The 15,570-nt window shown below is 33.7% G+C and overlaps 1 protein-coding gene across 7 annotated transcripts in view; it reads right to left on the reverse strand.

The window, feature by feature from the left end:
• Positions 1-15,570, reverse strand: part of PCDH7 (protocadherin 7) — a 440,575-nt gene that overhangs the window by 237,646 nt on the left and 187,359 nt on the right. For 2 of the 7 annotated variants that reach the window (XM_058300022.1, XM_058300016.1), the window contains exon 2: positions 3,054-3,162. The exons of 1 other annotated variant lie outside the window; for it this stretch is intronic. In XM_058300022.1, the coding sequence (XP_058156005.1) occupies positions 3,054-3,162 (109 nt within the window). Of the gene's footprint in view, positions 1-2,945; positions 3,163-15,570 lie in introns of all 7 variants that reach the window. 4 more of the 7 variants (XM_004463019.4, XM_071217122.1, XM_004463018.4 and 1 more) reach the window with 2 other exon arrangements.

Below are 15,570 nucleotides of genomic sequence, written 5' to 3' on the forward strand. Positions count from 1 at the left end.
TAAAATATCCATTATTACTTTTCACAGTCCCAGAAGATTTGGAACTATCAAACCCTAGATTTGGTATTAACAAAATGGTGGTTGTCACTATAAATTATTAGATTCAGGTTGCAAGCAATTATATTTAAACTTACAGTATATTCTCTTTATTCAGCCTATAAAAGGAAGTTCTTCATTTTTGGCACTAAAGTGGGTTGGAATATTGGGTAAAGCTTGACAAAAAAGCAATCAACTCAGGAGCCCTCAATGAATTTTTGTTTATTATGCTAAAGTACAGGAGGCAGATAAAAGCTTTGTACAACATAAAGGCATTTTACTGCCTCTTTACTTAAATTGCACAATGTTTCAGTTATTTCTTTTCCTTGTCATAGTATGTAGCAATTTCTTTTTGTCAATAACTGTCCCAACTTATACCAGTTTGTATCATGACATTGGAATGTAATCTGTTATTACACTGGATATTATCTTCTAAACTTTATAATTAAAGTTAGTGCAAAACAATTAGCTATACCTGTATTATTTCACATAGGTTTAAATCCAAGGGAAATATTTGAGGTAATAATAATTAGGAACTAGAGCCACATTCAAAATGGTATTTTTATGGAAAATCCAAATTAAAATCCAATACCAATCCTGATTAAAACCTAGCCAAGCAAAACACTGCAGATTACCTGGATTCCAATTAAATATGACAAATGAACACTCACAGGTTTCAATTCCAATTCTATTTATGTCAGAGTGATCCATTAATCTTAAAGGTAAAATTACCAGAATTTAAGCAATACAATTACTCTTTACAGTTGATGAGTAGTCTTAAAATTTGGACTCAACAAAACTTTTACTCAAATGTAGCCTGCTACATTTGGATCACCCATCACAGCTCTTTCTGTCATTACATGGAGATTAGGGCTAACATGAATTACAACTAGAAGGTTACAAAATTGCCCATCACATATAAAGTCAGGAAAAATCAATTTCATTATGCTGGTCCTTGCTGTTGTAAGACCTTAAAACCTAGTTACAAAAAAGTAACTAAAAGCCTTCCTTGAGATGTTTATTCTCTTAACAAGCTCACCTGTCAAATTTTCCATGGCATATGTCTCCTAAAAGGTAACAGATAGGTGTTTGTGACATATAATTATGTTTTAATTATTCATCATTTCTTTCTTATTTTAAAGGTGTTGAATCCCCATAAACTCACAAATAACAGAATATGACATTAAAATGTTATTAAAATGCCAGTGGTACAAAGTCTTTTCATTTAATGTAACTTTCATCCAAAAAACTAAAAACTTAATTATATTCTCTGTTGCTTACAGTCAGAATAAGCCCTTTTTAAAACACAAAATCATATATTATCATCAAATGGTAATCTCAGAGATAGTAATGGCCATAATTCTGTCTTCCTGTGTATCTGTATGTTATTATAGTGATTGTAATTTGATTATTGATATTTTCCAAATCATTTCAATATATTATAATGTGATGATACTATTGTTCATATATGAATATATAACCGTATATTCATCAGTATTGAGATTCTTACCAAAATTCTTAGGCTTATTTTAAAAATTAGTAAAAAGAAAAAAAAAGTTAATTTCTAAAAAGCACATCAAGCTCCCATCCACAAAAGCACACATCACCATACACACAGATAAGCATGCCTTCATAGCCATAAGGCACAATGCCATTTAACTCTGAATAATTAATCAAGAGGGACATCAATGATCAGAACTTGAAATCATATCTACTCACCCAGAAAACAATGTGGACAAAATAATTATTTAACATGATTTAGTTTAACAAAAATTTCAGTTGGGGCCAATTATAAAATACTACCTCTCTAAAGTTAATTTTAATATTCATAGGTAAACTTCAAAAACAGAAATCAGAATTTTAATTTCTCCTGCAATAGTGTACTCTTCTTGCATCTACTTGCATCACTTCAAAAGCTAGTATATGACAAAAAAGTTAGAATGTCTTATCTCACTTGGGAGTTGAGACGGTGAAAGATCTAAAATCTTTTCCCAGTTTTCACTACAGATAAAATGCGAGTGATTCCTCTTCCTTCCACATATAACCACATTTCTTTTTAGATTTAAAATGATAATGAAGTTATTTGACACCAATCTATTCCTCAGGCATTTATTATGCCTTGAAACATAGAAAATAAATCAAATAAGTGTCTTTGGAAGCATAAGCAAATATGAAAATTTTATAGGTGCATTTTGCAAACTAATTTTACAACTTAAAGGTCAACATATATAAGGCTAATTGTTGTGGTAATTATGAGAATCGCCTCACAGCATGATAAGAATATAGAGAGCATTATGATTTATTTTCCTTTCTTTCCTTTCTACAAAAAAGGAAAACCTTATAAATAAACACAGAGGAGAGTCATAGCAGATTTGCAGTAATGTATGGAGAACAAGATAATAATGTTCTCCTTCTTTGACTCCTTTTCGTCTATTTCTTGAAAGGAGAGGTTTGAAATGCTTTTCTAAATACCTAGGAACAGAAAGAGTGGAGCAAGGTGTTTTCACTGGCATTTCCTTTCCCTAACACTGGACAATTGCAATTGAAGAAGTAGTTGCATGACAAAAATGAATAGAAGAAAACAATAACACATGACCTTTCTCAGTTGCTACTGTTTAGGAATTGTGAACTAATTTAGCTTCTTTCATAGCACCTACTACTCTGATTTATTTGTAAGCAAGTTTATTTCTGACAAGTTGTTTTAAAATGATGGTGCAAGGTTGGTGAGTTTTATTTGGATAGTTATGGTCCTTTAGTTGGCATTTTTATATTTTAGCAAATCTTTATTAGTTAAAATAAAATACTTTTAGTGTCGGCTACTTTATTTTGGTTTTAGACTGACCTTCATGAGTCTACTTATTACGGCTCACTAGCGTGATTGTGTGTGTGAATGTTGTGTTTGCCCCTACCATTTTCCATATGCTCTGCCTCACCAACACTGCCATCCGGCGTGGTCCTTTCATAGTTGTCCTCTGGGAGTGGAAGGGCACCCAGTCTTGGCCCTGATGAACTCTTACTGCTTGGTGTTTCTGACTCCTCCAGCCCGCTGTCATAGCAACTCTGCAGTGACCCCTGATGTGGGTCCTGAGGCTGACTCACAACAGAAAACGTCACTCTACGAAATGGCTGTAAAAGAAAAGATTCTGAATGTCACTAAGATATAAGATTGTAAATAATCTTATTTTAAAAATACATAAATTACACACATTAAGTTCTACTGACAACTAATTCAATACAAACTGATCAGATTTGTTGACACCTATGTGGTCAACTTTGTATTTTCTGAGGCAATGCCTAAAGCTTAGATTTTATTATGGAAAAACTGAAAGTACAGTTTCTGAAACAGAAATAAGAAAACAGCAAATTCACTGAAACACATTTAAATCAGATGTTAAGTCCACATAGTCAATTTTTTCTACTCTATCATCTCCCTTAAAATATGCCTTTCACAAATAAGCTCTCTATAAAAACAAGGGTGAGTGGTTTGGGAAGGCAAGTAATACTTTAATACATTGTAAGAAGACTCCATTTTTAAATACTTTCTCCATATATAATATAATGCTTTAAAATTGAGTGTGTTGGCAGACAACTTAAAAAGGCACAGGTGATAAACAGAATTTAGAAATTTAGGTAATATGAAATTATTAACAACTTGATTCCTACAGAAATATTACCTATTACATGGAAATTGTAAGGGTACTATTAAAATAATAGATAATAATTTCCTTAACCAGGGAATAGAGAATAAAGTTAAAAACTGAATTATACATGCTTTCTCTGACTGTTAATGGTTTACTCAAAAAAAGTAAAAACATATACTTTAGTCTTTAAAATTTGTATTTAAAAAGTGCTGCAAAACTTTACTCTAATTGAACAGCAATATTTACTATTCTCCTGTCACTGGCCAGACTGGAGATTTACTCTACATGATTTACAGATTATTACATGATAAATGAGAAACTGTTTAGACCCAGGAAGGGAGCAAATTAAGGTCACGCATTAACATACACTCATGTATATTAATTATACATTTTACTATAACTTGGAAAAACAATACAAAAAATCCTGTAAAATCAAATATTCTTCTGAGATTATTTTTGGCTATAGTTGTATCCATTAAGCTTTTGCATGAAATTGAAAGTGGCATAGGCAGTACACATTTTAAATCTTTAGCTCAGACTTTTTTTCCTACAATATGGTATAACACTAATGTTCCAGAAAATAATGAGAAAGGTGAAGAACGTTTTTTACACCTTTGTGACCTGAATGCTACTGATACAAATTACTAATCACCACTGAGACCATGAGGGTTTCACAAATGGTCAGGAATATCTGCGCATGGGGGCTGTCAATAGGAAAACTAAAATGTGTGGTGGCATTTCCCCACATTTATAAATAGGGTTTGCTAAAGTCAAGCATATGTTTCCACATAACTTGCCTTTTTGGTATAGATGGAAGAACAGCTAGGAATATTGTCCATTATTGGTATTTCTAACCTCACTATAGATCATTATTGGTATTTCTAACTCAGCTTCCATGTACTTACTGAAGTATTCATTCCTTGCAAAATCTTTTAGAACTTTTAGAACTTCCGTATCTAAATGTAAACGGAAAATATTTAAGTCACATTTCTCACTTTATAATGATTCACCAAAAGGAAACTAGGCTTTTTTATAAACAATTAGTGAATAGTTTAAGAATAAATAGCATACAAGTCATGGGTTATAGCATAATTTACTGGCATTTAATGCTCTAGAATCATTATCTTTAGTTCACTAAAAATTCTCATAATTCTTTACAGTAGTATGAGTGTGATGTTTTATTTATATCTAAATAAATATGGAAGTCAATTTGTATTTCCTGCATTTCATCTTATGTATGCATATTTTATTTTCCTGCTCTTTTCATTTATCATTCCCAGTTGAAAATGCAAACGCTCCATGATTTATTTTATGTCTGGTCTCACCTGGAAAATGAGACCATCAAGGTTTTCCTAAACTCATATTGCTCTGCACACAGAAAATGCTCAGCAAAATTACTGAATAATTAAATTCTAATGACACTGTTGAATTTAGGAAGGAATTCCAAGACTCATTCAGAGAACTTATCACTGTAAGACATAGTAGTAGGTTAAGAAACATCATAGAAAAGGAGAAAGGGGGACTGTATAATGATCCTAACAGAATTGCAATAACTTTCAAATCTTTAAAATCAGTCTTCACTTGCACAGGAAGAATTGTGATTCTAGAAATGGAAGAAATTGTATCACTGATGTGGAGACTGGCCACGGCAGATGCTGAGGGCAGGGAGAGGGAAGAAGAAATGTGATGTGGGGGCATATTCTGGACTTGGAGTTGTTCTAAATTATATTGCAGATCCTGGACATTATATATCCTGCCATAATCCACTGAATGGACTGGGGGAGAGTATGAACTACAATGTAAACTATAATCCATGTGGTGCAACAGTGCTGCAAAATGTATTCACCAAATGCAATGACTGTGCCACAGTGATGAAAGAGGTTGTTAATGTGGGAGGATTGGTGGGGGTGGGGGGACCAGGTCTCTACCCCCTCAAAAAATATAAGGGGGACCTCTTATATTGAAAATTAAATTAAAAAAATAAAAAAGTGAATACAGAGGTATATAAATTCTACTAGTAAAATGACAAAAGAAAAAATAAATGAGAAACAATGAGGAATGGCGCTCCATTTTGATATAAAAGGAGAAAAGAGGGTGACATTTCTGTGAAGATGGCAATCTCAGAATCTGTGCTTAAATGCTGGTTCCACCAAAATGTAATGTAGAGAGACAAGTGATTGGCTATGTTTGGAATGAAAAATGTCAAAAAATGAGTTTTCTATAATGTAGTGTATAATAACTGCCCAGAAACTATGCATTTCATTTTCTGACTGAATATTTTAATATCCATAAATTACTTAGGATACATATAAAATTTAATGGTAGAAAGAAGAACACTGTAATTTTAAAATAGTAAGATCAATTTATATATTAATAAATTCTTAGATTCATCAATTTCTTTTTGTGTAAAGTAATAAAATAATAAATAGTAAAATAATGCTTGAATAAAAAATACAAAACAAAGAATATTACATCCATCATTTTTATCCATATTTTCAATATTCCATTACAATCCTTCAATACAATATCAGCATTATGTTGGTAGCCCAAACTCTGTTCTGATTGGAAATATAAAGATAGATGATAGATGATAGGTGGTTAGAGAGAAAAATATTTACACATGGCTCTTCAGTATCAGGTTGAGTCTATTGAGAAGACAGCTAGTTTTATAGAAGAGGTTATGACTCAGAATACATATTTATATATTCCAGAAAGATTGACTAAAGCAGAAACATAAAGCACTGTGTCCAATGCATGACAGAAAATAAATTTGCATTATAGGCATGACTGTCACTTTTTTAATTACTGTTACTCTGAAGCAGATTAGTTTAAGTGGTGATTCTTAAACCTAGACATACCTTAGACTAATTCAGAGAACGTGTAACAAAATGTAATACTAATACCAAACCCAACTTAAGCTAACTTAATCAAAATTCAGGGTTGGGCTTACATTTTAGCAGTTCTTAAAATGCTATGTGTGATTAAGAGGAAGAGAAACGAGGACCCTCACATATATAAAGAGGATAAAGAGAAGTCAGCTGGTTCCCAAGTATCCCTAAAATGTTCCAGAGAGAGTCTGGAGGCACAAAAATACAGGCTTAAAGATGTTTAGTGACCTGAAGTGTCCACGCTTTTGTTTTTCTCTCCTGAATGGCTGAAAAACAATTGTGTCCTGCAAATGCAAACTGCTCTATCCAAGAAAGAAGAAAGCAAAAAGCTTGATGAAGTGTCAAACTTCCAGCTCTCTGTAACTGTGAAGGAGTGACAGAGGGAATGGAAAGGGCAATGCCAAAAAACAGGTCTCAAAGAAAAGCAATCCAAAAATTGGGGGTGGGGTATATGTGGAAATTATTAAAAAAGAGGGGGTGGAAATTAAGCTTTTATTTAAATGAATGACAAAATTAAAGCCCAGAGGTTGAAGGTGTGATCTGACAATTCCTTGCAAAACGTAAGGAAGAAGAAATGTGGAAAGCAAAGAATTATGCTAAGGAGGGGTGAACAGAGTTAAGGCTCAGAGAAGGTGGCAGCAGTGAGAATGGACAGTAAAACCATTAGAAAAAAAGGCCATGTGTCTGACTGGATTCATTCATTATCTCACTATCCCCGTATTTATTTTGTACCCATTATGTTCTAAGGTTTCAAGGATGTTTCAACTGATTTTACACATTGTAGCAGTTTGATATAGTGATGAATTCCAAAAATAGATATTGGATTATGTTTATAACCTGTTCTCTACCTGAGTATGATTAAATTATGATTAGGGCCTTGATTGGGCTATGTCAGTAGGGTGTTGAGCATGGACAGAGTTGGAGGGTTTTTAATGTTGGAATTTTGATGTTGGAGTCTGATGCTGAAGTCTTAGGCCAGAGCTCCGGGAAGTAAGCACACATGGGAAAGAGAAGTAAGCCTGGGAAAGAGAGAACACAGAGCCTGGAAAGAAGCAAACTCTGGGAAGAGAGGAACACTGAATCTGGCGAGAAGCAAGAACTGGGAAGAGAGGAACCCAGGAAACCTGAACCCTCGCAGACATCAGCAGCCCCCTTGCTCCAACAGGTGAAAATAGACTTTGGTGAGGGAAGTAACTTATGCTTCATGACCTGTTATCTGTAAACTCCTACCCCAAATAAAAACCCTTTATAAAAGCCAAAAGATTTCTGGTATTTTGCATCAGCACCCCTTTGGCTGACTAATACACACATATAAGAAACTCAAAACATCCTAGGTATATAAAAAAGAGACAAAATCAACTGTGATCAGATTTCCATTAAAATAGAACTATTAAAAGAGATACTGTGAAATTTGCTTGGGAATCTAGGATAGGCACTGCAAAAGAGGGGATCTGTGGGTTGAGATGACTACAAAATGTTTCTTAGGTAATATATACTTCAGAGCTGTATATGTATTCCATATCTGGGGGCCAGTGGCAAAGGAAAAAAAGGAAGAGGAGTAGGAAAACAAGGTCACTTCCGCATCTCAGAGCCAAGGAAGGAGACCATTACCAGAAAAAAAGAAAAGCCAGTTTGAATAAAACATCAGAGACAGCAAGAAGAATGCTAACTAAAACATGTCCTTTGGATTCATCCATCACAAGGCAATCCTGACTATAAACACACTAAATGAGATTGGACCAAATGAATCATAGGGTCCTCTGGCTTGCAAATATACAGAGAAATGGAGAATTTGAGGATATTTTATTACTTGTAAAAGTATGACAGGAGTGAGAAGAATTGTGGCAGCTAAAAAGAAAAAGGTTTGCATGAAGTGTTTTATTTATGAATTCATTTATGTATTTTGTCTTTCTCCATTATTGTTACCTTCAAGACACAGTGAAAGTTATGGATCATCATGGTACTGCAAAGGTTTGCTTGAAGGTAAGTATTTTAAGATGCAGGCAAAAAGGGGTGCCAATAACCAAGGTGGGAGGGAAAAGAGTTTAACCAGAATGAAGAAAGAAATGAAATTCCAAATAGGATTACAAAGGCAAGGTAAACATTGAATTATGTTGAGGGATCTCAAGTATGCCCGGGTGTGTGTTCATGTGTGTTTAAAGGAAAAAAACCCAGTATGTTAGAAATAGCAGAAAAGAAAAAGATTCCATTCCAAGTATGGATTTCCTATGTGACCTCAGAGAAGTTAGCTGAACTTTCGTTTTTGTGCCTTAGGCTCAGTGTCTGTAAAATTGAGATAACAATACCTGCCCCTTACTAAATTAAATTCTCTGAGAATTAATGAGATAGTTTATAAAAAGAGCCTTAAGCGTCCTCAAAGACATATACTATAAAAGGCATTATACCTCTGGCCACAGCTATATAACTAGAGCTATCTCCCATTATGTTTTGAGATTGTTTGTAAAGAAAACAGCTGGCCCAGTAATATACAAAGTTACTAAATAGGATTTTTTAAATCCATGTGAAATTGGAAACTTAATTATACCACTAATGAAGTAAGTTTCTTTTGGTCTAAATGCAAGCTATTTGGAAAGGAAATGAGAACATACACTAACACTGAAATTTATCAGAGCTCCTTTAACACTAATCTTTTACTGAGTATGGATCTTACCTATATTTCCATTATTTTAGAATGGCATTTATCAGTTTTTTTTAATCCCCATTATGACAAACCAGAGATTTTCACTTGAAGAGCACAGCCTATGATAGGGTATACCCATATATTTTCAAGGTTGTTATAAATACATAGGTAGACAAGATCTAGAAAATACTTAATTCCTGGGGTGTTCGATGAAACTTCATCTTCTGCCAATGACAACTGATGGACACATAGGAGAGTCGGCATTGCTCTAAAATACCATAGAATTGGAAACAAGATCCTCCACTTTTTATTTTATTCACTTTATTTTCTAGAAGTCTAGATGTAACATAGGAGTGGCCAAAGGTGTGTGAGGAGAAACCCTCCATCTGTTAGGCTTGCCTTCCTGCTCCTGCTGTCAGGGACACTGGGCATGACAGCTCTTCCTACCCTGCCATGTACTTTGGAAGTGCTGGAGAGCCCAAAGTGAGGGGTGTGTGACAGCAATGATCATTTCCTTATAAAATTAACCCCACAGACTTAAAACGATAAACATGGCAAATAACAGTTTATTAAGTTGGGGGCTGTGGAGTGTGCAATGCAACACTATCAGTCAAGCTTTATTTCTCATGAATGCATTTGCAAAATGCATTTGTTATCAGTTTTGTCTTGTCTATGTGGGTGTGGTTTCTGGAAAATGCAAACAGATGCAAAAATTGGTATATTGGTTAACTTGGGGTCAAGAGAAAGACTGTCTGCTAAGGTGGAGTGGGGAGTTAGAAAATATCTGGATTAGAGTGGACTTACTGGTATTCTACTATGGAACTATTGTGATTAGTAATGGAAGAAATTGTAGCATTGATGTGGAGAAAGTGGCCATGGTAGCTGCTAAGGGTAGGGAGAGGGAAAAAGAGATATGATGTGGGGGCAATTTCAGGACTTGGAGTTGTCCTGGGTGGTACTGCAGGGACAGATGCTGGACATTGTATGTCCTGCCATGGCTCACTGGGTGGATTGGGGAACAGTGTAAACTACAATGTAAACCATTATCCATGTGGTACAGCAGTGCTCCAAAATGTATTCACCAAATGCAATGAATGTCCACGATGATGAAAGAGGATGTTGATGTTGGAGGAGTAGGGTGAGGGGAGTGGGGGGTATACTCAAAAAATATGAGTATTTTTTAATGTAGCATTTTTTTTTAATAGAGAAAAAAAAAGAAAATATCTGGATTACAGAAAGAAGTTTTACGTTCCAAGGACACTGAAATAATTATCTAAAAAGTATTTTTTTGTGAAATATCTAGAAAACAGAAATCAAATTGAACTACAAGTATGGTAACCATGTTAATTATTATTTTAGCTATATAGGTTAATTTTTCAATAATTTTTTTTTTAATTTTAGAGAACCATATAACTACCCCCTTTTGAAAGTAATATTTATAATCTGCAAGGTGAGGAAATTAATATTAATACTGTTTTCAGAATGCAAAAATTACCAAATATATGCAACATTTCCAGGTGTTACCTATTAAAAAATCTTTATCAAAAATTCATTTATAATTTCTGAGAAAAGCAATAGAGATCTGATACATATTCACAGATATATGAATAATAATGAAACCATTTATTTTATTTATAGTTTCATCCCTTCTTAATTGTTAGATTTTGAATTAAAAGCAACACTATATACAATTATTATGTCTCATAATTATACCCATACTTAAAATAGTTGCCTTCTGTCTACATTAGCAAAATCTTCTAAGTTAAAACCTACAGAATAAAAATGTGTTGTTTTCTTTGATAGTGCAATGGTCAATATTAGAAAAGGGAAAAAATGCGTTAAACTTTAGGAATGCCATATTATGTACCATACTTACAATAAAAGAGAAAATACAGCTTCAATATAAGAGTATAAATACTTTTCCCTTGGAGTCCATTTGTTATAACCTAGTGACACTACCTTTATGGGGATTTTATTTACAAGAGGATAGGACTCTAAGGATGCCATCTATTGGAAAGAAACTCAGGTTAAATCTCTTTCCCTATTGAATGCCGGCTGCTCTGTGTCTTATAGACAAGTTTATTGGGAACTTTAAATCCGTACCTTCTTTTTTAGCTTCAGTAGTTTCTCCATAAATTGTCCCCTTATCTGAAACAGACATACAGCCGTCTCAGACACATCAATTATTTCTAAATAGGCTGAAAAGTCTCGTTTTATTTTTTTTCCAATTCACTTAGCTATGTCCATCAAATAGACTTCTAATGACTCTTTTTCAGTCATAAAGTACAGAAACAGTCGTGGAGCAAATGGTGCAATAATATAGGGAATGCTCCATTTTAATTTTAAGGAGGAGTTATCAAAGATATTGGGATTGGATCTTTCCTTGCAAATGAACAGGCCCTTGATTAAACTGCAAATATTCTCAGTCAGGGTCTCTGGCTGTTGAATAAACGTATCTAGAATCCCATAGTGCTTAACCTCAGATACATCCTGCAGAACCTTCAAACAAACTTTAATCAGGTTTTTAAAATATTTAGGGAAATCTTCCTTTTCTAACATTACAAGATATCCCCATACTTCAAACTGTCTTTCTTTCTTTAAATTCAACAACTCTTGAAATATATTAAAAAGAAACATATTGAGACATTTGGGTCCATTAATTGAAACCCTGATTTAGAGAATGAGTTAATAATCATATTCCTTTTAACTTCCATGCAATTGCATATTTGATATTATTAGAAATATGTGAGCTCTAAAAGCAATGGTTGCAAGTGACACTTTATAGTTCTTATTCCAACAGATTATAAGCTATTCAATTATTGCCAAAGAATAATGATGCCAGCATTAAAACAGTAGCAACTGTCTGATTTTGCAAATGAAAAAAAAAATCAAGAACTGCAATATTCAAAATATTGCAAAAACTTTTCTAGCCTAAAACTATGAGCAGACATCTCTTTTTATCCAGAATGAAAAATGGCAAGAAACAGAATAGCCAAAGTCTAATACTATAAGTAAATGTAGAAAAACATTTTTTCTGAAAATTTCTAAAAAAGGTATTATGCTCTAAAACACCAATTGTGGACCCTTTATACAGTGAACCATTTATTCAATCAATGTTTTACTCATTTTACTGTTTCTATTACATTTAGCCTAGAGGTAGTCTAAAAGTAAACTTTTTCTGTAAAGCCCTGAATATAAATATTTGTCTTTATGGGCAATATGGTCTCTGTTGTAACTACTAAACTCTGCCAGTATAGCATGAAAACACCCAGAGTATAAATGAATGGGTGTGGCCTTGTTCCAATAAAAACTTTATTTATAGGCCCTAAAATTTGAATTTCATATAATTTTCCCATGTCATGAAGCAGAATTCTTTTTTTAAAATTTTTCCAACCATCTAAAAATGTAAAAAACATTTTTCTATGCAGGCCATTCAAAAAACAGACACAAGACCGGGTTTGGTCCATCTGTTAGTTTGCTGACCTTTGTGCTATAGTCCAGGGTGAAGTATACAAAGATCCCAAAAAACTGACCCTAAATTATTCAAAGGGACATAATGAATCATGTGAATTATATAGATTCTTTCTTCCAATGGTTTTCTGCTCAGCACTTGATTTTTAGAGCTGTACTGTTCATTATTAACCCAACAAAAAAGGCACAAAAACCAAAAATCTCATTTTTTTCACCTGTTACTAGTTATGGACATGAGATTTAGTTAGATTTAAACATCTCTTCAGTTTAATGTGAATTAGATATTTCTCTTTTAGGCTACGATTAAACTATACTGGTGCTTTCTCATTACCAAAATAAAACAAATGTCTATAGACACTTCATATTCCTCTCTTCAGCACAAAGAGGTGTGGCTATCCTACTTTCACAGCCAGAATAAAAAGGCAGCTCTTAAACAAGACTTCTTGAGTACAAATTCTTTCACCTTCCAAAATAATTATTCCAAATAAGGAGATACTAGTAGGTTACAATATTTTGGAATCATTTTCTTCACACAAGTATCACATAGTGATTCAATAATCACTTCAATTCTTATTCAATTGAACATTTATATAAGACACGTACCTTGGATATATATTACATTGGCATTGTTTTTTCAAAAATGAAAAATAATTGCAATTTATATATTTTTTATAGTTTTGAAAGTTTTTTTCCACAAACAATATATCAGTTTGTCTTATAATAACCTAACCTTAAACAGGTTATGGATGGTTAAAGTGACACAGAGAAATTGAATAACTTGAAGAAGAAGTCCCATAGTTAGTGTCCAGTAGAGCTGGAAATCCTTCTGCTCTTATCAATCCCACCTTGTGACTTACACTAAAGGGAGATAAGTTTGATTTTTAAAAAAATCTCTCTCTATATATAGATATATATATATCTCTCTATATATAGATATATATAGGCATATTCTTATTGGTTAAATGGGATTAAATTAATATCTATAATATTAGGAGTTTTAAATAAGATATTGTTTTTAAGTGCATAGTGCCATGCCTTTCACACAGTCATTTTTCAATGAACCCTAAGAATATGCAAAAGAAGCCTTAGTGTGGTCCCATGATGAGAGCTGTTGCAGTTCACTGCTTTTCTGGACCAGTTTGATCCTTGTATTGCTTAGCATAGCAACTCAAGAATATTAAAATAGATAGAAAAATGTCACCGTGGTGTAGCAGACTGATGTTATTTATGAATTCCAAAAAAGATATTTGATTATGTTTGTAAACTGGTCTGTTCCTCTTGGCATGATATTCTTTGATTGTATTAGGCTCAGCTGAGATGGCTTCAATTAAATTATGTTAAGATTAGGGCTTTGATTTGACCATGTCATTAAGGCAACTCAGTTTGAATCCCCAGCCCATTTGTGGACCAAATAAATGGACGTTCACTCAAGCAGAACACAGAAATAGATACACAGAAGTAGCTACACAAAGGAAAAGAGACAGCTCCACAGACATGGCAGAGGCCCCAGAAAGAGAGATGAGCAATCTGTCTGATAGTTTACAGATGACCTTGTGAAGAGAGCAGAGCAGCTGAACCTGGAGAGAAACAAGCCCCAGGAAGAGAGACGAGCCCTATGCCAGCCTACAAGCTGAGATTGGAAGAAGCTGGATCCACAGAGCTGTAAGAGGGAAGAGGTAGGCTGAACCTTCGCAGATGTCGCCTGCCATCTTGCTTCAATATGTGACAACAAAGTTTGGTAAGGAAGTAACCTTGAGTTGGAGTCTTTAAGGCCTTGTGACTATAAGCTTCTACCCCAAATAAACACCCTTTATAAACGACTACAGATTTCTGGTACTTTGCATCAGTACCACTTTGACTAATATACAGGGTTTCCAAATTATACTCACCATTTCTATTTCTTAGCTCATCAAATGGTTTTCCAGTCACTACAATGTGGGTAAAAGACTGCTTGGGATTTAGGGTCAAACCCTAATCCTATTTTATCTATTCATTGTATGGCTTAGGGAAAATCACTCCACCTGTTGGAACCTCAATTTCCTTTCCTATAAATTGAAAAATAAATTCTGGCATTATAACAATAATGTCGACTTTAAAAGTATTTATGAATATTAGAAATATTTCCTAATGGAAAGCCTAGTTAGGACAGTAATACAGTACTCAATACTTTTCTACTGAATAAATAGTGGTTTAAAGTTAGCCTTCTTGTCCATTTTTGGCAGTTTATTTTCATATAATAATAAGAGGAGGGACGGGATATTTGGAACCCTGAGATCTATTATCATTATCAAGTGATTTGGCAGCAATTTGGATTTTTACCAGGCATTTCTCTTCTTAAAAATTAAATCTAATCCTTGGTCCATGAGACTTTAGGAGACACAGATGAATATTTTAACCTCATCATTTCCACATTTTTCTACTTGATGATTCATTATATAAAGGATTATGGCCCAATTTCTAACCTATATTTACCCTCTAATTAATCTACATCACCCTGACATGGGGGACTTTTGCCTTCACTTTTTTTCAATGACTGTTTTTAATCTTTGCATTCCATAGCAGACCATTTCATAAGGAAGCCCATTTATTTAACTCCTTCACTGGAGAGCTCTGTAAACACAAGTATGCTTCATCTTCATGAACAGATGTTGAGAATTTTTTCCTTGAATTAGGATGCCCAATAATGTGCATTTCTGTAAGGGGATATGTGCCAGACAAGTAAATGGGTGATTAAAATCAATGATTTATAGATAGTAGACTTGATTTGCTTTTAAGAAATTCCTTAGTATACTACATGGACTTGAAAATAAATGCGTCTTGGAAAAAAAGTCTTTACTCTTGAAACAAAGATCATGAAGAAAATATGCTTGATAAACAAACGTGTTAGTGAATT

Source organism: Dasypus novemcinctus, chromosome 1, assembly GCF_030445035.2.
Source record: "Dasypus novemcinctus isolate mDasNov1 chromosome 1, mDasNov1.1.hap2, whole genome shotgun sequence".
NCBI classification, from domain to species: Eukaryota; Metazoa; Chordata; class Mammalia; order Cingulata; family Dasypodidae; genus Dasypus; species Dasypus novemcinctus.